The sequence below is a fragment of the Pecten maximus genome, chromosome 6 (genome assembly GCF_902652985.1).
Source record: "Pecten maximus chromosome 6, xPecMax1.1, whole genome shotgun sequence".
Lineage (NCBI taxonomy): Eukaryota > Metazoa > Mollusca > Bivalvia > Pectinida > Pectinidae > Pecten > Pecten maximus.
In genome coordinates this window covers 32782851-32809967 of record NC_047020.1, presented here as the reverse complement: position 1 = coordinate 32809967, position 27117 = coordinate 32782851, and the positions used below count along the sequence as shown (strand labels likewise).

Below are 27117 nucleotides of genomic sequence, written 5' to 3'. Positions count from 1 at the left end.
ACATGATTTAATTGTCTTTCAATATTTATAATTTAAATATACATATCAGAATAACAAATGGAATTTGTTTCGGATAATTTTTTTTTTTTTTGATAATTATATCCTTCTTACTGGATTTTGATATGTGTCCCTAGACCTGTAACTCCAGCACAGGAAAGGGCAAGAATAGTTGATGAATTTGTGATGAGGAAGAGGGAAGCTGCCATGAACAGACATCGTGGAAATGCTGACTTATTTGGGGTAAATAGACATTTTTGTGTCAGTTTGAATTAAATTTACTCTTGACATATTCAAAATTAATTTAAAGTCAATGCTGCCCTAGAGGCTACTTGTGTATAAAAAAATCCTGTTAATAAAGACCACCTGTTTTGGTTTCCAATGTAACACTGTATTAATTTTTAACCTCTGTATAAAGGCCACCTGTGTATGAAAACCATTTCCTCCATCCCATAGAGTGACCTTTATATACAGGTTTTGCATGTACATCAATTACATGTACATATAATATTTCTGTTTCATTGCTGAGAACATGTAACCGGTTATACATTGTTCATATCATCATTGTAGTTAATATTAATTCTTGTAAATATTAATTTTATGTCTATGTAATGACTCTCTTGAACTTGCTCAGTCTAATTACTTATGCTGTACAAAAATATTTACAAATTACTGTTTAGAATGCTGTCCCAGCTGCTGCAGCAGCACCACCGTATGCTGTCCAGAGACCGCGCCAGTCCCCTACACCAGGCAGACACGAACCTAGTGAGGAGGCTCTAGACAGTGCCAGAGACAGAGAGGAAAAGGTATTGGTATTGTAATTCCAACATTCTGTGACTGTCTTGAAATGGAACTCATTAGTTTTGTTGATCAATTTTCTACACAATATATGTGGGTGTCTGATGTATTTCCTCCTCAGTTTTTCATTTCGTTTTGTCCAGCTTGAAAAAAGAATTTCAGAATAAAACTGCTTCTTCCTTTTAACAATATCCAAATATAAATCTTTTAAATGTGCCAATTTCATTCAAGTGAGAATGAGTGTTTAAAATGTTCATTGTTGCATGGAAAAGGATTTCATAAAAGTGAAATCCCTCACGTGAGATTAGCATCTTCCTTAAAACGCACACAGCGCTTAGATGTATATTTCGATGCTAGTGGGTAATCATTTTCTTTCTCAGAGCAGAGTAAACTCTTCGAATGCCTAATATTTTAGACTCAAATTTATAATATTACGTAATTAAATAGTTAAAGTTAATACTAGAAGATCTCATTTTCACAAAATATTTAAATTCACAAATTAATTTGCAAATTAATTATTGATAATCTCTTGCTATATAAAAGGATTTACTGTTGTAAGAGTACAAACTCTTGTAACACTAACCAACATGATATACTATTTCATATTGATGAACTTAAATGATGTGGATTCTCATTTATAACAGGAGTACTTGGAGAAGTTAAAACAAATTAGGATGCAGAATTACCAGGAGAGAAGACAGATTCAAGGGAAGCCCCAGGTATATTGACATCAATGTGTTTTCAATTTTAAAGTCCTTTTTTTTTTTACTTTGCATGTTTTTAGTTTTGTGTGTATGGTTGCTGTCTTACTTTTATGGTTGTTTCTATCTTATTGTTATAAATATGTTGTACATAACGATATTAGGTTTTGTATATACTGGTTATGAAAACCAAATTTGTTATTGGATATTGTCAGGATGCTAAAGCAGAAGCTGAGGCTCGGAGGAAGAAGGTCGAAGCACTAAGAGTAAGTTTGGCATATCTAAGTACAAAATGTACAAATAAAAATGTTTTCCTTTTCATTGTGAATGTTGTATTCACCCAAAATATGTAATGATATGACGATGTAGAGTACAAAAAGTATTGGAGATATGACCCTGTCATAGGTCAAAGTTAGTGTTAAATTTGATCCTGTATCATAGGTCGAAGTCATAATTGACCCTGTATATTAGGTCAAAGTCATAATTGACCCTGTGTTATAGGTCAGAGTCATAGTTGACCCTGTATCATACTGTATAGGTCGAAGTAAATAGTTTTTTAATTGATCTTGTATCTGTTGATGTTATTTGTATACAATTACTATCTATACAAATTATTCCACTAAAAGATTTGTATTTACATTACATGTAGATGAAACATTTTAACCATAATAGTAGTTACTTTAAAGAAGTAGCTGTAAAACTCTAAGTCATGAACATTATTCTGAATATAAGCAGTAAGAAAAACATATTGATATACTCCAAGCTTAATATTTAAATTAATTTTGTACACTAAAACTTACCATTATAATAATTAATTATAATTATAGTTATAATCTTTCATTTCTTCATTGATTTTCAGTATGCAAAGGTCAGTCTAAAACCACTTAGTTATGTAAAAGTGTTGTGAATTGTCACACTTTGGGGGGGGGGGGCATGGCCAGGTGGTTAAGGTGTCCCGACACTTCATCACTATACCTCCACCTCTGGGTTGCGAGTTTGAAACCTACGTGGGGCAGTTGCCAGGTACTGACTGTAGGCCGGGGGTTTTTCTGTGGGTACTCCGGCTTTCCTCCACCTCCAAAACCTGGCATGTCCTTAAATGACCTTGGCTGTTAATAGGATATTAAACTTAATAATAATAATAAAAAAGAATTGGCACAGTGATATATATTTGTGTAAGGTTATTGTGTTGGGTACATTTTTCTCCTATCTCTCCATACATTATATGTCAGATACATAATTAGAATAATCACATAAGTGAATATAGTACACGGTAACCACTGGTTTAGGGCCCCCTCCCAAATACGATCTTTGTGGAGTTTTTCTTACTAAATTGGTCATTGTTTGTACTTTACACAGCTAAGAAGTTGATCTTTGTCATGGAAATTTCATATTCATTGATAAATCTATTTCAATGGGATATATTCCTTTAGTTTATGGTTAACATTGATTCATCATTCACAATTATAAATACATCATGTAAACTGAAACCTCTCTAATCTGACTGAATTGTTTAAAAATCCAGCAACCATGTCCTCCTCATATCTTGTGAAAACTATCAATCCAGGTGACTAATGAGACTCCTTGTGGAACTGAAAACAGTCATGGTTCAATTAATATGACTGGTTTGAGGTGTCCTGAAAGGATGTCGGATTATAAAGGTGACCACTGTATTATGCCCATAGGGTGTCAGATTAGACAGGTTGATAAGTCTAATCTGTTGTGTCACACAGTCTGTCAAATTAGAAAAAAGTCACTGTATGTCATTGGCTATGTCAGTAAGAAATTGTATTTAGTCATCTTCTGTTGTAGTTATACTGTTAAAAAATCGTTTTGCACCAATTTAAATTTTAAGTGTAATTCACTGTACAGTTTCAGAGTAAACTCTTTGTAATTAAAGTTTTATTGGAAATTAAGATGGTGTCATGAAGTTAAAATGAGCACAAGAAGTGAGGTCATTGCCTTCTTACTAATTAATCTCGTCGTACTAGTACAGTAACTGTAACAATTAATATACAATGAAACAATAAAATATACAGACTGTCTTGATTAAGATACCTGTGAAGTATATGTGAAGTATATGTGAAGTATACACCTTCGTCATACTTTTGGTAGTTTTCCTCATTACATCATTAGTAACATTACTGTTTGTTGGGTGATGTATTGGATCATAATTAATTAATTTCAAAATATGTTTTAAATTAGTTATTTTTATGGGGATCATTATTTTGGAGAATACCTGTAAAGAAAAATGCAAAAACTGATAACCTGAAAATAAAATTGAATAAGAAAATTCTCTGTTGCATAATTTCCATGAAAAATACACATGCCCTTTTATTGCAAACAATAGGAAAGAAGAGAAGTTTTTACATTATTCTTGTTTAATTTCAGCAACAAGCAGATGACAGGGCCAAACATCTAAAGGAACAATTGGACAGGCAGCGCAGGGATAAGTTTGATCAAGGTAGACAGAAAGCCAGTCGACCAGTTCCAGCTCCACGCCCAGTGATGAGCCCGGCCCCTGCAGTGGCGATGACTGCAGCCCTGAGGGCTGTTGGGGTTGAGCCAAAGGAACTACCCAAACCTGTACCAACGCCAGCTGTAGGCATGACAGGAGCCCTGAAGGCCATAGGGGTAGTGGTTGATGACCCCCCACCAGTGGATTCCAAGTAAGCAATACCGAGGGAATGGAGGTTACTGCAAGGGTGGTTATTTTAGAGGGGTTCTATTCTATCAATGTTTTCGAGGAAAGAATTAAATCACAAAAAAAATGATATATTGAAAAAAAATTCAATAGATAATATTATTTGTCTGTTTCATAATTTCTGCAAAACAAAATGCACCCCGTTTTACTCAAACGTTTGGTAAAAGTGTCAAATTTTGAAATGTCAAACAACATTAACTGCAAAATTAATTGACATACAGGGAACTCTGATCATAAGTTAATGGAATCTACCAGCTTTTAACTTCAGGGAGAGACACTAGAGGAGGATGCATTAATTTAATTAATGGGGTTAATAGGGTCATTATCATCCTAATCCTGGTAATTATTGACAGTAATACTGTTCAGGGACAATATGGGTTAGAAATTTATAAGCAAAGACTGTTCCACCTTCATTGATTAAATTATTGCTATGATATATGTTGAGCGTGACTCAGTCATTTGTTCTGTCTTTTAGGAGTCCCCTGAAACAACAGAAGGAAGAAATTCTTCGTCGTTTAAATGAGAAGGTAAATTAGAGAATTAATAAAGACTTTCATGTCAAGGCTCTGTTTGGTTTCATCAGATCTGTGTCAAAAAGACAATACAAAGATATTTCAGGGGCCATAATAACTCAGGTAGTCTAGAGCTTTAGATAAATGAACCCTCAGATGTAGATCCAAGCTGTGTGGTTCAATCTCTGCTCGAGGCTGTTTGTTTCTCTCAGCAGGCTCAGATCATAAACCATGATATACTGTCATAGTTGTGTCTTTGGGCATGACATTGACCCATAATGTTCTGGCAGGTCTCCTTTATGTTGTTAAGCATGGTAGCCACCAGCTACTACAAAGAGACACAGACACTGGCTTTAGATACAGCAAACAAGCTGTTATTTATTGTTTCTTCTCCCTTGTTCTTCAAACATTTCAAATTGTAATGAATGGAAAAAATGTTTTTATAAGATGATTTTCATTTCTTTGGTGTTCACATTTAAAATTTTCATTTCCATAGATAAAGTTCATCTCAAATTGTATTTTGTGTGAATTTAATTAGTAAAGGAGGGTCATTAGACATGATGGCACTGACTTAATCAAAATAATTCTGTGAAAGTGATTGTTTACAGACAGTAAACAATAGAATTGGGGTTGTTATAAATAGTTAAAAAAATATTCCCTTTCTGATTCTTAGGTTACACCAAGGGGTAAATGGGGAGCTCAGGGAGAAATCGCTGTCAAGGAGGAAGTACAAGATCCTCCGGAGTCGTCCCGATCTCGATGGCAAGATGGAGCCGGTGACCAAATATCAATCAAGGAAATGCCTTTAGAACAGACTGCCTCACAGATGGAAGGTGGGTAGAAAATGATTACTCCTTGGTATAATTTCCACACAAATAGTTATTTGCAATCATTGGGTCTTTAGTACGAACTTATGAGAAATAATTATCATTACTGATTCAGAAGTACTGATAAACTCAATACAGTTCTTTAACAGGAAGAGGTAGGTACATAATTATGTCTTTATATTTAATGTTTTTGATTATCAGTTGTGAAGTTACAGATTTTTAGGTCATCTGACCCGAAGGGTCAGGATGACCTATAGCCATCATGCTTCGTCCGTCGTCGTCCGCCGTGCGCCGTCCGCCGTCCGTAAACTTTTCACATTTCAATCTTCTTCTCAAGTTCCACCAGTGGGATTAAGCTGAAACTTGCCTGAAATGATCCTGAGATGGTCCTGACCAAGTGTTGTTATTTTTCGGGTCAGTCCGAAATCCAAGATGGCCGCCATAGCCGCCATCTTGAAAAACACATTTTAAACTTCTTCTCAAGTTCCACCAGTGCTGTTGGGCTAAAACTTGCCTGAAATGATCCTGATATGATCCCGACCAAGTGTTGTTATTTTTCGGGTCGGTCCAAAATCCAAGATGGCCACCATAGCCGCCATCTTGAACAACACATTTTAAACTTCTTCTCAAGTTCCACCAGTGCTTTTGAGCTGAAACTGGCCTGAAATGATCCTGATATGATCCCGACCAAGTGTTGTTATTTTTCGGGTCCGTCCGAAATCCAAGATGGCCGCCATAGCCGCCATCTTGAAAAACTTATTTTAAACTTCTTCTCAAGTTCCACCAGGGCTGTTGGGCTGAAACTTGCCAGAAATGATCCTGAGATGATCCCGACCAAGTGTTGTTATTTTTCGGGTCGGTCCGAAATCTAAGATGGCCGCCATAGGCGCCATCTTGAACAACACATTTTAAACTTCTTCCCAAGTTCCAGCAGTGCTATTGAGCTGAAACTTGCCTGAAATGATCCTGATATGATCCCGACGAAGTGTTATTATTTTTCGGGTCGGTCCGAAATCCAAGATGGCCCCCATAGCCGCCATTTTGAAAACACATTTTAAACTTCTTCTCAAGTTCCACCAGTGCTGTTGGGCTGAAACTTGCCTGAAATGTTCCTGAGATGATCACGACCAAGTGTTGTTATTTTTTAGATTGGTCTGAAATGCAAGATGGCCGCCATATCCGCCATCTTAAAAAACACATTTTAAACTTCTTCTCCAGTTCCACTGGTGCCATTGAGCTTGAAATTGGTGAGGATGTTAAGGAAGGAGTGCCAACAAAGTGTTGCTATTTTTTCGGCCTTGTAAAAACTTTGGCATGGCAGCAATGGCGGCCATTTTGTAACATGATTGCGCAATCATGGTTTTCCTGAACAACACCTATTTCAAACTTCTTCTCAAATTCCACTGGTGGGATTCAGCTCTAACTTACCAGAAATGATCCTTAGATGGTCCAGACCAAGTGTTATTATTTATTGGGTCGGTCAGATATCCAAGATGGCCACTATGGCCAACAGTGCCACTATATACTTGCTACAGAGAATGCATACTACAATAATACAAGGGTTTTAATTTAGAGTCAGATGACCGTTAAGGCCCCTGGGCCTCTTGTTATAAGTTATGGTTGAGTAACTCATCTGAATTTGTGCCTTTAATTACCACACAAATAGTGACAAAAGTGTTTACTCACACTATAATATTGGTAATTTCTGTTACTGAAAGAAAACTAACTGATGTTATCTTTAAGAATTACAGTATTCAGATTTAAATGTTGCTTAATATGAACTGACTTTTCCAGCTACAAGTTTACAAGATAAGGTTATACAGCATCCAGCCACAGATGCGGCAGTAGCAGCCGAGGCAGCGGCAGCTGTTTCTAGACGACAATGGGGTCGTCCGGGCAGTACAGTTTTAAACGCTTTAAAGGAAATTCCAATAAAGGAAGGTACCATAGAAAGCAATAAATCAGGTATGAACAAAACAGATTTTCTGATGCCCGCGCCTTTTTATGAGGGAGCATAAGTGTTCCCCATGTCTGTTTCAATCCCTCGCGGCCTGTCATGTCACTTCCTGTTTCAAATCATCGACATATACATTTTGTATCTTGAGAACCCCTGAACAAACTTGGTTCGTAATATTATTATTTAATAAGTATCATAATATCAAGTTCTACTGCAAAATCAAATTCACATTGTGGTGGTCATCAGTCAAGGTTAAAGGATCAAATTTCATCTTTGACCCGTTCTGCATGGGATGCATTGTTATATAAGTCTGGGGCATTAGATATGTCCTGCAGACATTTTCTAGACTAGTCCTTTATAAAATTAATGAAAATTATTCTTAGTCTAACAACTCATTTTATAACTTCAAGATCACTTTTACGACACAACCAGTTCTTTGTGATATCTAATTGTTTTCAAGGCTATGAATTCATCCAACAATACATTTTTTGTGTATATTAATGTGAATCAGATGAAATTAATTTAAAACGAAATACTAATAATAATTATTTTCAAGATATATTTAAGCTGTTAAAGTCATCATCACATAACATCTTTTCTTTTTTTCACATCATAGTTTGATGCAGGAGGAATGTTAGTGATACTTAATAACCATTATTGATAATTCTCTCTGTTACAGACGACAGCGTTCCCTCGTCCGAGGAAGGGGACGGTAAACCAGCCAAAGGGTCCACCATCACACTCTCTCCCAAACCTGTCATAAACAAAGGCACCATCACTATAGGAGATGCTGACGAGGCCAAGCAGAGCAAAGGTTCGTGGCTGGTCATACATTTGTTGTGTAGTAGCGATAACAAGTACCCAGTGTATTTATAATTGGTGTTGTTTATTTTTATGTACCCACCACAAAGTTGTTAGTGGCTTATGGTGCTGTGCTTCATCCATAATTTCAGATAAGAATTAAATTTTACAGAAAATGCTATTTGCTCATTGTCATTCGCTCATGATAGTGATATTTATATTGAAGATGCTGAGATTTTGCATGAAAATTATTGTTGGATGAAATATCTTCGATTCCATGTGTAGACAAATTGGAAATATAGGACATGTTTTAAATTTAGTTAAATTTTGCATTTAGCTTTAGTTCCATGAAGCGGAAGTAGGGATTATATTACACTTATGTACATGTTTCACTGGCTTTCTGCAGTCTTTTATTTACAGATGTTGTTTCTAAGCATCTTGTATGAGTTCTGTGTGTTTATATGACTCTTGGGATTACTACAAACATCAAAAAACTAAGTAATGATGTTACAAGTGACAACTTGATGAAGGTTTTATAATATTGAATTTTATATTATTATTAATTAAATATATTGAATAATATAAGATGTATTAATTAATTAAAATTCTCACAAATTAAAATCTCTTTCTGCTGCTGTTAGATCCTCTAGTTTCTACCACTTTACTTTCCTTTGATATTGTTTGCATGCTTCACAAAAGAGATAGTTTCTTTAATTTGTATCAGCATTTTCATTTCAATTTTTAGTTGAATAATTTTTTTGTACTTTTTGCACGGACTTTCCAACTTTCTGCAGATAAGTTCCTCAAGAGACCTGACATATCCCAACCAATCTCTGAGGAATCCAACACCACTGCTTCACAGAATAAAGATTCCAATCAAACCAAAGATACAATGGAGGCTCTGTCATCCGCTAAGCCTCCCCTCCCAAACAAACTGGACTTCCCACCAAAGCCTGTAGTCGCTCCTAAACCACAGCAGGATGCCCTGCCCACACCAGTACTTTTAGCAAAGCCTGACTCGCCAATGAATTTTGGTGGGTGGTTAGGATGGAATACTAGTTCTCTATTTAAACCTTCATTAAATTTGAGGTGATCAATGTGTTCAATGAATTGAAAATTTCTTTTTATTATTTCAGATAAGTGTTTTGAATGTATCAATTTGAAAATGAATTTTTCTCATTTTAGAAACAAGGACATTAATTTTGATACATTCAGGTTATGTTTTAGCATAAAAAAATAAATTTCTAATAAAAACAAGTGGTACTGTATATAGTTTAATATTAATAATGAGTTTGAAATCAAAAACAAGAAAATAATATCTCTTTGAAAAGTGTTATTTTCACTCCTGAATACAATCTGCATGCAATCTGCTCATTTTATTTCACTTTATTTTATTTCTGTACGAATTGTGGACATCAAAGAAAATATTTTATCATTATTTACGGACCGTCTGCATGTCTGCTAATTTCCTGTTTTGTTCGGGTTTCAAAGTGGTAAAACTCCCAGATTAATTCTGCTTTATTTCAAATTGTGAAACCTGCTCAAACTTCTGTCACATGATCAGCCATCTTAATTTTTATGCTTCATCGTGACCTACCTTTGGCTTAATATGTTGAGCTTTGGCTTACCTTGAACTTTGACTTACAGGCAAGGCTGACCAGACCCCCAAGGCAGTTGACCTGTCCGGGGAGGGTAAACTATTTGAAAAGGTGGACAAAGATGAGGCCAAAGAAAAAGAAGTCTCCAAGGCGCAAATTTCTGACAAGGAGGCCAAGGGCAAAAGCAATCTATCACCAAGGTAAATCCTACAGTTTATTTAAGCATTGAACGGCTTTCAGTTGGCATTCATAGTCAATATGAATGCCAACTGAAAGCCGTTCAGTGCTTATATTTACCATCTGCGATTTTTTATTTGTCGCGCGATTTTTTTTTTAAATTTTCAAATTCAAATTTCAGTTGGCAGTTCATAAGCTGGTGAACTCGCAACTGAATTGGTAGGGTTATATAGTGGCAGTACCATACAATGGTAAATATTTGTGAATGAGCTTTTGTGGAAACCCTTGTGACATTATGAAATTGTCAATGAAAATTTAAAATTTAAAAAAGAAAAAAAATGAAATTCATTTGAAATTTAAAACTGGAATTTTTGCAAATCAGTTAGTTTGGTTATTTTCAGGTACTGTTTTCAAAATCAATATTCCTTGTGAATTATTAATTCTTAGTTTTACATTTTGTTTTCTCAACAAACTTGTAACCAATATTTTGCAGAAGCCACTGAAAAAATATCTTGGAAGAAATTTATTTGTTCTATATTTACTAATACAGATCATTAATAAAAACAATTTACTTTACGAATCGGTATAGAGAAATTATTTATCATGTAAAAGAATAGAGAATATTATAGATACATTCCTGACGTGCATTTTGATATGGATACTGTTGTCGTTACAGTGAGAAGCGGAGTTCGGGTGTGATACTTGGCCTGACGAGCGGCCAGTTTGATATAGGAAATGCACACGTAAGATTTACATACATAATGTGTTACAATTCCGTACTACATAAATGATCATTATTATTTGACATTGCATAAAAAATTCAATGACATTTTTAGAGTCTCACAATGAATAGAGCCAGATATAACGTCAGATATTCAACTGTTTTTGTATGGAATGCTTGTGTTTTGATTAGTTGTTTAAAATAATCATTGCTACATAATTATCTATTCTAATTACTAGACTTGTTCATTTCCATCTTTAGGTGTGGCATAGAAATACAATTATTAACTGAGAACTATTAAAAAATTATTATGGAAATTTAGATTCTGTTATCAGTTGCATATTTGGTAGTCTGTGACAATTTATAATTAAATAATAACTACACCATACAGTCAATAGGTAGACAGAAAATGTATCATGCACTGAGAACATTGAAGATACTTTTATTGATAGACAAACTTCCATAGAATCTTATATGAATTATATGTTTAGATGAATAAAAGAAAACGTGAGTTCAATATTACTCAACGGTAACAGAGTTTTCAAAGAAAAATCAATAAATATTACATTTCTTTATCTAATTACAGATGCTACGCACCTGCTCTGAGCCAGATTTGGCCAAACTGTTCAAGACATTAGATCAATCATCACAGAATGCTGATAATCCTCAGAGGGTTAGCCTTGATCTGGAGAAACAACGAGAACAGGTATGGTTGGGTTGTCTCCCTTTGCAATACTAACAACAAGGGTCGTTTTCGTTTTTGCAGTCCAAACGGTTGGACCAGTTGGACTGGTGTTGTTTGTTTATGAAATCTAGACGGTCCTGGTGATTTTATATTGTTTTCAGACGAACCTTGACAAAGACTTCCAAGGCCTGTATTGATATTTGCAGGTCCGTCAAGATATATGTTTGAACTACTACATTTACAAACTGACAAGCCAGTTTATTCACGTAAATGAACAGGCCCTAATTGTCTGCCAGAGGGCACTCTTGTGTCACCCAATTTTTAGTCCCAAGTATCACCAGAATATTCTGTGATGATTATTGAGTGTACATGTATCCGTACCGATGGGTTGACAAAACAGACAGATCTGAAAATACACAAAAAAGTATCTAGTAATTAATATAATAAATTTTGTCACATTTCCTGAAATTTAGATACATTTATAAATGTATGTTCATCAGCCTTGTTGTATGCAGAAATTCTGGAAACATCTGATCATAGGTTTTGTAAATTTAAAGGAATGCCTGGACTCCTAAATTATCACATACTGAATATTTCGTGAGGATTATTGAACCTTGATCTCAAGTCTGGACTCCCAAATTATCACATACTGAATATTTCGTGAGGATTATTGAACCTTAATCCCAATCTAAAACTCAAATTAACTGTAAAGTTGAAGATATTATCAAGATAATACCTGTTTGTCAAACTAGATAGAATAGTATTTATATAATTTTTTGGCAGGTTGAACCACAAGTTGGACTTTTGGACAACGTAGAGCTTGACCTAGAGGAAGAGGATATCAACATTGTGTAAGATTTCATCCATTGACAGAACATATCAACAACTGTAGTTATCCTGCAATAAGCCCAGGGGCCAACACACAGTATATATTGACAGAACATCCTTCAATAAGCCAAGGGGCCAACACACAGTATCTATTGACAGAATATCCTGCAATAAGCCCAGGGGCCAACACACAGTATATATTGACAGAACATCCTTCAATAAGCCAAGGGGCCAACACACAGTATCTATTGACAGAATATCCTGCAATAAGCCCAGGGGCCAACACACAGTATATATTGACAGAACATCCTGCAATAAGCCCAGGGGCCAACAAACAATATCTATTGACAGAATATCCTGAAATAAGCCCAGGGGCCAACGCACAGTATCTATTGACAGAACATCCTGCAATAAGCCCATGGGCCAACAAACAATATCTATTGACAGAATATCCTGCAATACGCCCAGGGACCAACACACAGTATATATTGACAGAACACCCTGCAATAAGCCCAGGGGCCAACAAACAATATCTATTGACAGAACATCCTTCAATAAGCCAAGGGGCCAACACACAGTATCTATTGACAGAATATCCTGCAATAAGCCTAGGGTTCAACACACAGTATCTATTGACAGAATATCCTGAAATAAGCCAAGGGGTCAACACACAATATCTATTGACAGAACATACTGCAATAAGCCCAGGGGCCAACACACAGTATCTATTGACAGAATATCCTGCAATAAGCCCAGGGACCAACACACAGTATATATTGACAGAACATCCTGCAGTAAGCCCAGGGGCCAACACACAGTATCTATTGGGGAAACATGTGGTTATCCTTCAAAAAGCCCATTTACCAATACACAGTATCTGGCTTAAAGCAGGGGTCAGGTTTATTAAAGGGCAGCAAATTAGTTTTTGTTGATGTGAACTGTAGTAGATAGGGATGGGCTTACTGCCAGGGCTTACATTTTCAATGTTTTTAAGCGTATATAGTTAAGAATATATTAAGTGACAAAAACATACTTTGGTTATCTGTAGCATCAAAGAGATGAATGAAAAGCGTGAACATATTTTTTCAAAAATATTTAATATACAGATATATACTGTCATAGTTATGGAGATTTCTTTATCATAACAGACGAAGAGTTTTTACTTAAAAATTGTTTGTCATGGAAATGGTTACTTATTAACCCTTTCACCCCTACTGACCATATTGGACTTCAAATGATGAATGAATGGCAGAGTCCACTTAAGTTCCTTAGGGTTGATAGGGTTAAGTCAACAGATATTACATTTGAGATATAAAATTTAGTAAGAAAACATAACAGAATGTTCTCTTGTTTGTTTGGACAGAGATGACGATGAGTATGAGGAACTCCTCAGTGTACGGGAGACTATGCAGAGTCTACTGATACGTGAGTGTAGTACGGACGAGGACTCTCAACACAGTACCAGTCGCCTAAGTATGGCCAGTAACCATGACAATAAGATCAACGAGGAGGAGGAGGAGGACGACGAAGTGACAGAGGAAAATATAGATGACAAGAAAGAGTTACATGTCAGTGATGAAAGTGATAATGACGATGCTGACGAGTATCAGAGGAAATTGGCAGAGAAACTGAGCGATGGAGATGAAGAGGAGGAAAACAATGATAATGATGATGATTTAGAGAACCAAGAAGAGAACAATGAAGGAGAGGAAGACTCAGAAGAGAATGAAGAGGATGATGATATTTCAGATGATAAATTAGATCTGTTTCAGTCAGGTGGGTAGTGAGGAATTATCAGAGGATAAATTGGATCTGTTTCCATCATGTAGGTAGTAAGGAGTGTCAAATGACACAGATCCATTTCAGTCACATAGTTAGGTAATGTGAAAATGACCTATTTAATTCAGTCAGCTCAAGTTCAAGTTCTTAACTTTGAGTCTTCCGACTCATCAGTATCATACACATACACAATATACAAACTTACATATCATTGACATCAAAAAATAATAAATATGTGCGAGAGACAATATACTCGGAGAGCAAATTAAGTTAATGAAATAGAAATTTTAACTTCATAGAACACCTGTCCATTTCAGAGTCTGTTATTCCTGTATATCGTATCATTATTATAAAATTGATATACTAAATCTAGTGTATCTTCTGAGAAACTTTATGCAGGAATATGGTATTATAGATGTATGAGTCTGTTGTAATCACAGTTTTAATTTGTTACAGACGAGAGTGATGCAGACACACAGTTCGGAGATGATGACGAGGACTTTGACCTGTTCAGCAGACTAGAGGAATCTAGAGCCGAGCTAGAAAACCAGTTAGGCTGTGATATGTTCCTCAAAGTTTATAAAACAGTACAGGTAAATACTAAAAAGCACATTTTATATTTTAAATGATATTTAAAGTAGATCTAGCTAGTTACTGAATGTCATGTTCAAATTGTCCTTTCAAAGAAAACCATTTTCCTGTCATTTTTAGTAACCCCATGCAGTCTATGTATATCATTTTACCAATTAATAAGAGGCTTTAGTAGATCAATCTTAACTATTGTGTGAGGGGCTGCAATAGCTGACAGTTGGTTAGAGCATTGGCAATGTATCTCAGGTGAAGATTTGAGGGGTATGATTTGATGCTTCCTGTAGCAGTTTGTGTTTCTCGAGAAGCTGAGAAACAGACCAGTCTGCAACGACACAGTTGTGTCCATGGGCAAGACACTTTGCCCTAATTGCTCTGGATGGCATATGGCGAGCCACCCATATGTTGTTAAGTGAGGTAGTCACCAACTACTTCAAGGAGACCCCACCTTAAAATGACCACGGCTGATCATGGAGGGATAAACCCAACAACAAAACACACTAAGGTGTATTGTTTTAATCAGTGACTTTACACAGTATAATTGGTATGTTTCAGGCTCTGCAGGAAGACGAGGATGAGAACATGGAGGATGGTGTTGCCATTGTGACAAAGATGCTGGGTAAAGAAAAGGAGCACCTCTACCCTAAAATATTCCAACTCGTCATGGCCGACTCGGCCTTCACAGAAGGTAGGGAAATACCTGTCTTTGATCTGTGATCTGTCTAGTGAACCATAGACATTTAAACATAAAATAAAGCTAGAACAAATTTCCATGGTTAGAACTATTAAACGTACTCCTTAAATTTTCCTGCATGTTTACCAAAGCCTGAATATATGACTGTAACTTGTTGTATGATTTTCTTATCAAATTTTGTCCTAAAATTATTTAGAATCTTTTAAATTACATGTATTTTTATTTATAATCAATTCAATATATAAAATATACATACAAAATCCATTTTAGTTTTGCTCTCTACATAGTTACTAAATCAGTTGTTATACCATCACCTAGTAAAGAAAGAGTGTATAATTATCACTTTGTTTGTACTTATGTCCATAGCACAGAACTTTAATTTAGACATCAGGTTAACTTTGTATCCATGTTTTTGTTGGCAGCACAAAACTTTTGTAAATCAAGTGAAGTTATCTCATGAAGCCCAAAACAGATTAAGTTTATATCGACCCCAAAGTACCGTCGAGATCTATTGTACCATATGTAATTTTGGTGGTTATTGTTCAGGGCTAAAAAGCCAAAGGTCGTACTTCACCTAAATTAAAATATAAATTTAAAGCTTGTTTTAATTAAAATATTTCTCTTGACAGATTCAATGTTTACCTGATCAGATATGGGTGGTCACTTGACAAGAATGAAGTGTCAAAGATTATAATTTTAATTTCCTCTTTTGAAAACAATATTATGATATGCGTGTAGTTAAATATACATGTAGCGGTATTTTAATTTACTGATGAATGGAGGGGGGGGGGGGGGGTATATCTTGGTGAGCACATTCCCTTCACATTAAGTTTACAATTAAATTGCTCTTTGTATACAATTCAGACCTTTTTGTAATATATGAAATCAATACTTTCTTAACAAGTTTAAAACCAGTAGTCTAGATTACAAATCAATACATACCTCTAAACAATTGTTTTATATTTACAATGACGACAACTTTCAGAACAGAGATCCCAGAACGGTGAGTGAGTGTTACTGGGTATGACGTAACTCTTTGTTCTTGTGGCTTCACATTGTTGTGCCTTCACATCAACATAATATTCTTACAGTCTTCAGTCAAACCCCAAAACAAACAGTAGCATTCACTTTTCTTCCCAGCATTCCATTTTGTCCACCAAGGAAAGGTATCACTTTCTCGCTTGGAATCAAGAATTAGTAAAATATTTTAAATATGAGAAGTTTATTGAAAGATTATTGATACAAAAATGGAATTAGTTGTAAGAAAAGAACAAAAATTCCTTTGTAAGTTGTAGGCGAGGATAACTTATAGGGAAAGAATGAAAAGCCCTGTGTAAGTGGTAGGTAAGAATTACTTATAGGGAAAGAATGAAATTAAAGTGTTAGGAATAATTGATAATGCTGGAACTATTGTCACCCTCCATCATCTACTGTAACAGATCTATCACCTAACACCAGAAGTGTTGTCATAGATGATTTGAAGTGTTCTTTCATTTAATACACCAGAAGCTTACAACTGTTGATTTTGTATTGTCTGTGTTTCCACTTGTTGATAAACAGTACCTCTCAGACTGATAAATGTGATACTCTTTGTAACAGCCCAAGCACATGATAACGGATCATATCAAAATTAGTACACATTGACAACCAAAATAGAACGTTTGATGTCATCTTCGTTTTGTCCTGACAGTATTATAACTCAGATCTTCTGTATCAGAGAGTATTCCATCCGATATGTACATCATCAGTAGGGATGTTGTAGCTAGTGATGGGTGCTGCTAGTTCTTACAGTGCAATGATAGCCATGGCCATTTACTAGGATTACAGGTAGACTTCTTCAATATCTATTGTTGTAAACTGCACTTAACTTTCTTCCTTTATGACAGCATTTCTTGTAGTGTAGAATCCAGACAATGAGACTGATTTAATGATCTGCATAGACTAGCACTGATGTCACATTCACAATGGTTTAATTGTGTCACTTGAAACTTTTCATTTGTGTCAACTTAAAACAACTTGAACTTGTGTCACAAATTACAAAATAAATATAAGACGTTAGTGTCTTTAAGATATTGTGTCAATGAAGATAGGAAGTATATAGCAGTAAATGTGATCATGGAGTTCACTGGTCTCTCCATCTGTGGATTAAATTTGTCCAGAGAAATGCTGCTATACTCTCTCAATCAACTTCATACATATATACCATGATAGCTTAAGTTTTCACTTACATTTTATGATTCGTTATGATGATATTCTTCAGGATTACGCTATTTTATTTGTAACTTCAGGTAAAGTTTATCTCTAGAATAATGCTGCTTACTCTTTTAACCAATTCTTTTGAAACGTTCTTCATGACTGTGATTTACAGTCAAATTTTCTTTAATGTGAATTATTCTTAAGGTAATTAATACTATATAACTTTAAATGAATGTAAGATTCTAAAATTATCAAAGCTAAATATCATTTAAGTCCTCATGTCATCGAATCTGTTTCCCTATCTCCCAAAACCACTCTTTCAACAGATAGGTCACCTTCTATGTTAGTAAGTACGTAATCCTAGTGGTCCAAGCATCTCCTCTGTAAGTAAACATTGATCTACTAGTCGTCCTTTCTATCACAGACTTATATTAGATTCTATGTTTCCATCAGTACCCTTGTTCTAGTCTCAACCAGCACAATAGTTTTTTATTTTCTGTAGAATTTCCAATTTTTCCAGATTTCAACTAATTAACATTGGGGTGGGGGGGTTGTTTTAGCAGAGTCTAGTTTGACTTTGGGAGTTTGACTTTGGGAGACACAAAATACCAATTTGTGAATTCAGTAATCGCTCTGACAGTCAGCTGCAGTCAAAAGCTTATTGTACTTGTGTTGTGAAATGGTTAATTTTCTATGATGTTTTTACAGTACATTTTCACTGATTAAAACACCACCTTATTGATCAGATTCCACATATAAACTGTTATTCATTAATATCTGCCAACCAAAGGCAAGTTTGAATTAGACAAAAAATATCATGTTCCTATTAAAGGCAGTAGTTGTAGAAATCACTTTAATTGGAAACAAGACTGTATAGCAGTTATCAGGAAACGTTATTTCAGTATGTGATATATGGTCATTTTACTGAAATGCCAGGAGTTTTAAACTACATGATTATCAGCCTATGAATAGCAGTGTGTTTTTGTTTTGTGATCCAAACATCATCTAATATCCAACCATAGTTTACATAATTGATACAAAGTGTTTACATATTATACACATTGTAGCTTACCAGATAATTTAGTTTTGACTTCAAAAATGTCAATATGACATCAGATTCACTACATGACATTGTTTTTATCTCGTTAAAGATAATACCAATTAGCATAATGATATTGACATATTCTTTCATTAAGAAAGAAACAAAACTTCTGTAATGATTTATTAGTAATGCAGATTTGACTTTTATGGCTAAAGCCTGAAAATACTGCATTTATGATATTGATGATTAAGTACCCGTTAGTGGTGTCACGTGTCCATATTTACACAGGGGATAGTTCACCTAACAGTGATATCCTTGTAAGAGTAATATCTAAGTTAGTCAACTGAAATAATAGTTTAACAATAATAAGGAATTCATTATTTTTACAGATAATTAAATGAAGAACGGGACCATGAGAAAGCGGACCTCTGCTGGATGAATCCTTAAACATGTTCAGATTCTGTACATTTGATGGATACAGAAATTGACAATTGGGAACTGGACAGAGCTTTGACATTGTGTAAACATTGTGTAAACATTTACTGCTGAAGTTTTCAATAGAAAACTTATGAATATTTAATATTTTTTTCTTTTTAAAGACATTTAATTTAAATGTTTTTAAGTGAGCTGTTCTAATGCAGCCTTTAGAAGTCATACCTATTGCGACGTGCCTTTTGAAATTGAGTTTTTGGACGGTAGAACTTTTCAGATGTTTTGTGCGTAAAAGCAACAGAAATATTAGAAAACTTATTGTGTTTTAAGGAGATTGGAGACTATATAACAAGCCAAGTGTCTTTACCATCATTAATTAGTACAAAAAACAATTTAACAATCATGGTTTGTTTGTTTGTTTACTGGCTTTATTGCCTTGTGAACAGCCATGTTTGTTTTGAAGTGGAATCTCCTTGTAGTAGCTAGTGACATCCACAAAAGGACAGGACAGCCTGTAATCTCAGTTTCCATGACGATGGCAAAACACCCTGTAATGGAATAAAATAATCACCTCAGATGTATACCTGGAGTTTTCTTGTTCGACTGACTTAGCTTTGTCTGCCTCCAACTTTAATAGTGATTCAATAAGTACAAAGACAAGAGTGCAATGCTTGAAATAATGATATGTTGAAAAAGGACCTAATTATCTTTTGGAAAATCTGATTTCACTGTAATTACTGTGCTATAATCTCTATTTAGAATAGTCTACGTGATGCAAAATTAAAAGAAAAAAAAATCTGTTCTTCAGAATTGACAGACACTGAAGGGAAGTTATGGCTATATCATTTAAATGTCCTGATTAAGACCAAATTCATACATAAGATGACTACATGGCAGTGTCTATTAGTAACAAAATCTGACAAAAATTGGATCTGGTCGACATGTGTAAGTGGTATGATAATAGTGAGTAATTTTCAAAGGAGAGGTTACCTTCTACTGATATATACAGTGAATGTGATAAATGTTGTTAGACAATGATCATTGCACCTTCAAAATCCAAGGGTCCTGTTATATACATATCTTCTATATCATGGCAACAATAAAAATCTTGAAGATTGGAAGATATCTTATCTTTGAAGATTACAAGGTGCTACACCAAAGTAAAGCCTGTTAGACTGACCTTTCTCTGCCTCCTTTGATATTTAGAACTGAGACCAGAGATTTGCATGCTTAGGCTTGCATAACAGTTTTTTGTACAAGTCTAGTTGTATTGTCCACAACTGGTAGCACAGTCATTTTTTGTATGAAGAAATGATATGTGAAAAAATGTGAAGATCAAATGAGATGTAAAGAAATGATTTGTGAAGAAATGTGAAGATCAAATGAAATATGAAGAAATGAAATGTAAAGAAATGATATGTGAAGAAATAAATGTGAAGAAATGTAATGTGAAGAAATGATAAGTGCATCGAACATGGGGCTCTTGGAACTCAAAGCTATGGTCATTGTGAATGGTAAAGTTGATCAGATTTGCAGTGGATATTGTATACTGCTTGCTAGGCTACTATAAAGCTGGTTGTCTAGTTGAATTACTTCTACTTAATATCAGTTACAAGCAGGTGGTTATCATCGACTGGCAAACAGCTGCAAGTCTTCAACACATAGTTCCAAATTATAAATCATAATTAATTTTTAACAATTTAATGACTTCAGCTTGATATGGAGTATGTGTTAATGTAAAAAAAAAAAAACAAGTGTTGATTTGATGTCATCATCTGTCAGAGTGTACATACTGAGTTTAGATTCTGTGAATCTGACATCTAGAGAATGCCATACACATATGTTTTGTGTAACATTGCCAGTTTGGTCACTGTCTTAGTGCAATTCGGTGACCAAGATCATTTATATGTAATTTCGCAGGGACCTGGCACGAAGTCCCAACCCATCATCCTTAATACACACATATATATATATGGACCAATAGTGTGGGAAATTTTGTCAAGTCCCTGTGTTGTAATATAGATAATTCATTAAACTATTATATTGCATATGGTTAACAATGTAATTGAAAAATATGATAATGAGAAATGTCAACATTTCAACTTCTAAGTTTTGTTTTAATCTGTGACAGTAAATAAAACCATTACCTGTACTTGTATATGTAAATGTATTGTTTTCACAGGGTGTAAGTAATATATAAGTACAATGTAAACTGAAAACAGATATACAAAGTACTTGTAGTTTTAGAAACCACGACTGTAAAATTGTCTTTCACTAAGTATTACTATAAATGTTGTTTAAAATTTGTCAGGAACACATTCCATTCAAATATTGTATCTACTTGACAAATGAATTTATAATGCCTTTCATTCAATATATGTTGCTGATGTGTGTGGTGAGCATTATTTGTATTTAGACTGATTGTTACGGTTGAAGTGTGTGTATACAATATATATATATCAAAGTATAAATTGTAACATAGTTTTTTGTGTTGTGGTACTAGGATTAATGTATGTAGCTGTTTGTTGGGAAATGATTGAAAAATTTACGATATCACAATGCAAGACTGATGAGCGAAAAGACATTATCTGATGTGATCATATAGATTTAAATGCTTATAAAACTTCAACATAATTATATCATTAGAATTATGCATGTTGTATTCATGAAATACGTTCTTACATTCATTTAATAATTCTTACAAGACATACATGTACAAAAAGAAATCACGTTTCTATTTGTCGAATTTAAATACAGTGGCACATTGACTTCTAAATACCCAGATATGTTTAAATATATGTTGAATAGTGAGGTTAACAAAACCTTAGATCAAGCAATTAGTTGTTATGATACTTTTAGCAGTTGTTATTTCCTGTATAAATACACAATGATTATTTTGTTTTCCGTCCCGTACAAATGAAGTATTCTTTCTTGATCTATCAACAGAATGTATATACATTGTTGTATTTTTTCACCTTGTTTTATGTTTATTTACTATTTAATTTACACGTTTTTGTCGATTTTATGTTCCGTCCATCCATAGTCCTGATCGGACTTATTCAGCAGCAATCACACGATTTGTAAGACTGCATTTCTTTATCTGCAGTTTCAAGGAGCTTTGGAACATTGTCTTATTTAAAAAAAAAAAAGAAATGAGATGTTTCTTATCTAAAACAAAACTATGCATTTGCGGAAAAAGTGCTGTAAATGGTAGCAGCCTCCTATATGGTACTTATGCCATGACAAGCAATTCATCACAACATCAACATTGATCATTTAAAAGTTTTTACTTTGCTTCTCTAAAACTGTGTTGTATCTTATTGCCTTGCAGATTGTAGTATATAATCTATTTCACCTAGTTTCACAAAATTTCGTAACTTTGAGACAGTTCTTTCTCCTCAAATTGTTATTTTCTTGAAAGCTAGACTCCTCATTAAAGATTAAACTATAAACATGTTTATTTTGAGTCGACAAAACTGAGCCTGAAAAGTATGTACAGCGATAAAGAAAAAGGACTTGTGTTGAAATAGAATTTTCTTCATTAAAATCCTTCTTAAATACTAAGAAATTTTGTGATACTGGGGTCTGGTGCTTCAAAGTTCTGTAGACCCTGACACTTTTGAATGCTTTTAAAGTTTTGCCGCTATGGTGTACATTACTGATAGTTAAAAAGAGTTATGTATGTAAAATGAAACTGGACTTTACTGCCATCTGACTTCAAGCAAAAATACCAAAATTGTAACTCAATTCCTCAGAGTGTCGGTATAGGCAGGTTTCACTATATGACTCCCTCAGGGTATTGTTATATTGGAAGTTTCATCATAGTATAGACAGGTTTCACTATATAACTTGCTCATGTTGTCAGTATAGGTAGGTTTCACAATAAAACTCCCTCATGGTATCAGTATAGACAGGTTTCACTATATAACTCCCTCAGAATGTCAGTATAGACAGGTTTCACTATAAAACTACAAACAACAGTAGGTGCTTTCACTCGCTAGTCAGGCAGTACCTCTTATATGATTGTGATGTGAATAGTTTTTTTTTTTTTTTTCTTCTTTTTTGTTTGGAAGGTTGTGAAATGCTACATTCTGTCATTCTACATAGTTGTTATAAAACGTTGAAGTGTGATATACATCTTGAGCGTCTAGATGTGATTTTGTGGCTCCGATGACATTTAACAGATTGGAAACTCCTCCAGAAAGTCGACACAGTTCTGATTTTGCAAATCATTTTTGTATTTTAAGATTGATTGTGGCCTATATGTAAAACATTTTTTTAATAAGCCCACCTGTTATGCTTATTATTATTCCCATTTTGTTTGAAAAGTTTTCGTGTTTTGCCGATTATCATTGACTGATAGAGTCTGAAATCAACAGTTTTTGGTTGTTTATAATAAACAAAGATGGTGCAGATATTGTGTACACCAAAATCCATGTTTTATATAGGGCGCACTCTATCATAAAATATAAAGTTGTCTAATCTCTAGTTCCTAACTTAACAGAAATTTATTTATTTTCACTTCCGTCCATCAGGTTGGTTTTGTGTCGGAGTAAGGTCATGTTCTCTTTATTGGTTATATCTCTTCAATTCATAAAACAATCATATTTTCATTCAATATTATTTTAAATTTGTATGCATGTTGATCTAACCTTGATCATTCTTGCATGGTAAGAAAATTCACATTTCACTCGTTGCTTATTAGAGCAAAAATTGGGTCAGGATAGAAAGATGTTTTGATCGAAATAAAATTAACAAAATATAATTCTATCAAACACAAGTTTTGAAGTCTGTTTCTAATGGCAATGGGACCAGTATTACACATTTGTTTCTGTATAACTTGCTTTAAAAGGCCATGGTTTTATTTTCAAATATTGTTGGGGTTTTTTTCCAAAATAATTCCTGATCTGATCAAAATATGTATACATGTACATTATGTACCTGATGGCGATTTTTAAGCTACAGTGCTCATCTGGTTTTCAGGAGTCATTGAATGAACTTTTTAATTATCTACCCAGGTAGCACCTGTAGTGGCACAATGCTATTTGGTGTGTTGTAATAGTTTACATCACCATAAATATGTACGAGGAACTTCTCATTCAATGTTAATGACCATTTTCAATAAACTGAATGATCACAGCTGTGTTGTTGGTTTTCTTTAATCAAATACTCGATGCCGAAATACCCCAGCCGATCTAAATTGGTGTTAAATTTACCATTCCCAGTTGTTATTTTCAAAGTGTCAATTGGCCCGATTGTTTCCTAGGTGTGTTAACTGTTGACATCATAACAATATCATTTGAGAGTCTGCCATCCTGTCAGAAGTGATTTGTTTGCTTCATTAAGTGGTCTCCTAACCGAAATAAATGTGTTCTAAAAAATGAAAACATTAGAAATTATTTATATTTAGTTTGGAGGTTTTGGTAGTATACAGGTATACCAAAATATTAAGAAATTCTTGTTCTTTTCTCCATTGAAAAATTATTAAGAATGAGGCACTTAATTTAAGCTCAGAAGAAAAGAACACAAGAGAATCTGTTAGTTGTTTTGTTCATATGAGAAGTAAATTTTTACCAAAGGTTAGGTAAGCAAGGATACTGCTATCAAGAAATGGAAATCCAGCTGCTTTCCATACAGATTAGTAGTAATCTTTCGAAGTTGGTTATGGTAACAATAAGCCTGATGTAGATGAGTCTGCAGTCTCCTTTCGACACTGCCAATAAATCTGTTATTTATAGCTTACGCCGAACGTATAAATCTGAAAATGAATTTATAAGGCTTTATTACACGTTTTCTTCATAAATAAACTCGATATACAAACGGTTCACATTGATAGTCCAATGATCTTGGAAAATCATGCCACCAAGATTAGGTACCACTAAAAGATGTACGTTCACAGTATACTAACTATATATGATTATAGGTTGAATACCGTGGAAACACTGGTACATATGTATACAATAGAAACGCAAATTCATAGTTTGGGTGAATTCTTAATTAATTTATACATGGAATATACTTATCGTATATGATATATATATCTGGAAAGGACTGTCTAAAGCAATAGTGCCGTGACTGTATTTAAATAATACTGTTATCAGTGTATCAGACTAGCGAGCCATACTCCTAACACCAAACGATCTAGGAATATAAAAATCAACTGTAATTCTCGCTGATAATATATGTTTACTTAAGAAAATAATATATGACATCGCTTGTTTGTATTAACTGTCACTCTGTCTGTGTCTGCTTTACACCAATTGTTATTTATGTGTCTATTTCAATAAATAATTCATGGATCTTTCCGGATAATTTTTTAAAATGTCCTTTTAACAAATTATTTTGATGTACAAATATAAAACCAGGAAGTTGTTACACAAATATGCATGAGGTTTTCAATTTTATCGCACCTTTTTTTCTCAGAATATCCCGGCAATTGGTGGTTAATTATTTCTTCACAAATTAGAATGTGGCAGTGTTTGAATTAATCTGATAAATTTAAACAGTTATCGTGTTAATGTATGCATATGACCTTTGATAGTGCATCACAAACAGACAATTGTATACAGCTGAGTGAGACATTTAAGAGTATTAAATATATCATACTAATTAGCATAAAACAAATATGTTTCAGTGATAGACATACTTACCTCACAAGTTCCTGACAATGCACAACTAGGGAAGATGTACGATTTAATTTTTATCCAATCAACATCGCCCGCTCGCCATCAGTCCGGCCTGCATGCCCTGGCATTTCGCCTTTAATGTAATTGTATACATCTCGCGCTTATTTAATTTGAGTTAAATGTTTTTTTATTGCTTAGATACAATTATATTGGGCACACTATTTAAACAACTTATACAAGCCCTTACAAATGTATATTACAAAGATTGGGATAGCGATACAGTATCATGACTTATAATGATTATAAAAAAAAGAACAGCAAAGAAGAATGACAGGAAGAAAGAGAGATCTAGAGATTCTGGAGATTAGTTTACTATTTATTCAATTGTTAACGGTCTGTCAACACTGCAAAGGTCTGTAGGGACAGAGAATGGTGAGTAAACGTGGGCATACATCGAAACAACATCAAACAAAGGAAGTATGTAGATCTAAAATTAAAAAAAAAAAATTAGAAATATATATATATACATTTTTGTATATATTGGTAGAAATGAAAATGTGGCTATGCTTCCTCATATATTGTGACACAGATAGGCAGCTTTTAGAAAGTTCAAAGCTTGGTATGCGTTGATTGTTACGAAAAGAAGTTTGACTTATGCTGTTTTAGAATATCGAAACGTTATGGAGTTAATCGCTTCCTAATGAAATTCTTTATTAAAATGCAAACGTATCTAGATCTGTCTGACGAAAAAAACATATTACTTCTCATAACTGTTAAATGATATATAAAACTTTTTTTTGTGTCAAGAGTGAGTAAGTTTCCTAATGTATGAAATATCGTGTTATGGACATTTCTAATGCCATTTTACATAGGACTTGTTATATCTTTCTATATTACGGTTCAGTTCAAGATTTCCAGTTGCATTATTGAATAGCAATGATTACGTATTAAATGGTAAGGCTTATCAAGATATTTAATGGTAATGTTTATCTACATATTGAATAGAAATAATTATCTACATATTGAATGGTAATAATTATCTTCATATTGAATGATAATGATTATCTTCATATTGAATGATAATGATTATCTACATATTGAATGGTAAATATTTTCTACATATTAGATGATAATAATATCAACATATTGAATGGTATTATTTATCTACGTACAAAGCACAGTATTAAATGAGAATGATTATCGACATATAAAATGCTAATGATTATCTACATATTGAATGGTGATGATTACATTGTATCTATATATTGAATGGTAATTATTATCTTCATATCAAATGATAACGATTATCAACATATTAATTGACAATGGTTATCTGCATATTAAATGATAATGATTATCTACATATATTACTCCTGATATGATAAGTTTTTAGTTCATGAAAATAGCAACGTTGTTCATATAAACCTGGAGACGAGATCAACACAATAAATTTG

General features: G+C 34.0%; 1 protein-coding gene across 1 annotated transcript in view; it reads left to right on the top strand.

The window, feature by feature from the left end:
• The window catches only part of LOC117330146 (serine/threonine-protein kinase Nek1-like), a 37489-nt gene extending 13312 nt beyond the window's left edge, over positions 1 to 24177 (top strand). The window contains 19 exon segments of the mRNA XM_033888365.1: positions 135 to 240; positions 678 to 803; positions 1440 to 1514; positions 1712 to 1762; positions 3888 to 4165; positions 4676 to 4727; positions 5386 to 5545; positions 7334 to 7504; positions 8176 to 8310; positions 9092 to 9331; positions 9945 to 10095; positions 10749 to 10815; positions 11380 to 11499; positions 12262 to 12329; positions 13670 to 14082; positions 14542 to 14678; positions 15229 to 15361; positions 16353 to 16370; positions 18995 to 24177. Of these exon segments, the coding sequence (XP_033744256.1) occupies positions 135 to 240; positions 678 to 803; positions 1440 to 1514; positions 1712 to 1762; positions 3888 to 4165; positions 4676 to 4727; positions 5386 to 5545; positions 7334 to 7504; positions 8176 to 8310; positions 9092 to 9331; positions 9945 to 10095; positions 10749 to 10815; positions 11380 to 11499; positions 12262 to 12329; positions 13670 to 14082; positions 14542 to 14678; positions 15229 to 15361; positions 16353 to 16370; positions 18995 to 19002 (2509 nt within the window). The 3' untranslated portion in view covers positions 19003 to 24177.
• Positions 24178 to 27117: the final 2940 nt, after the last annotated feature.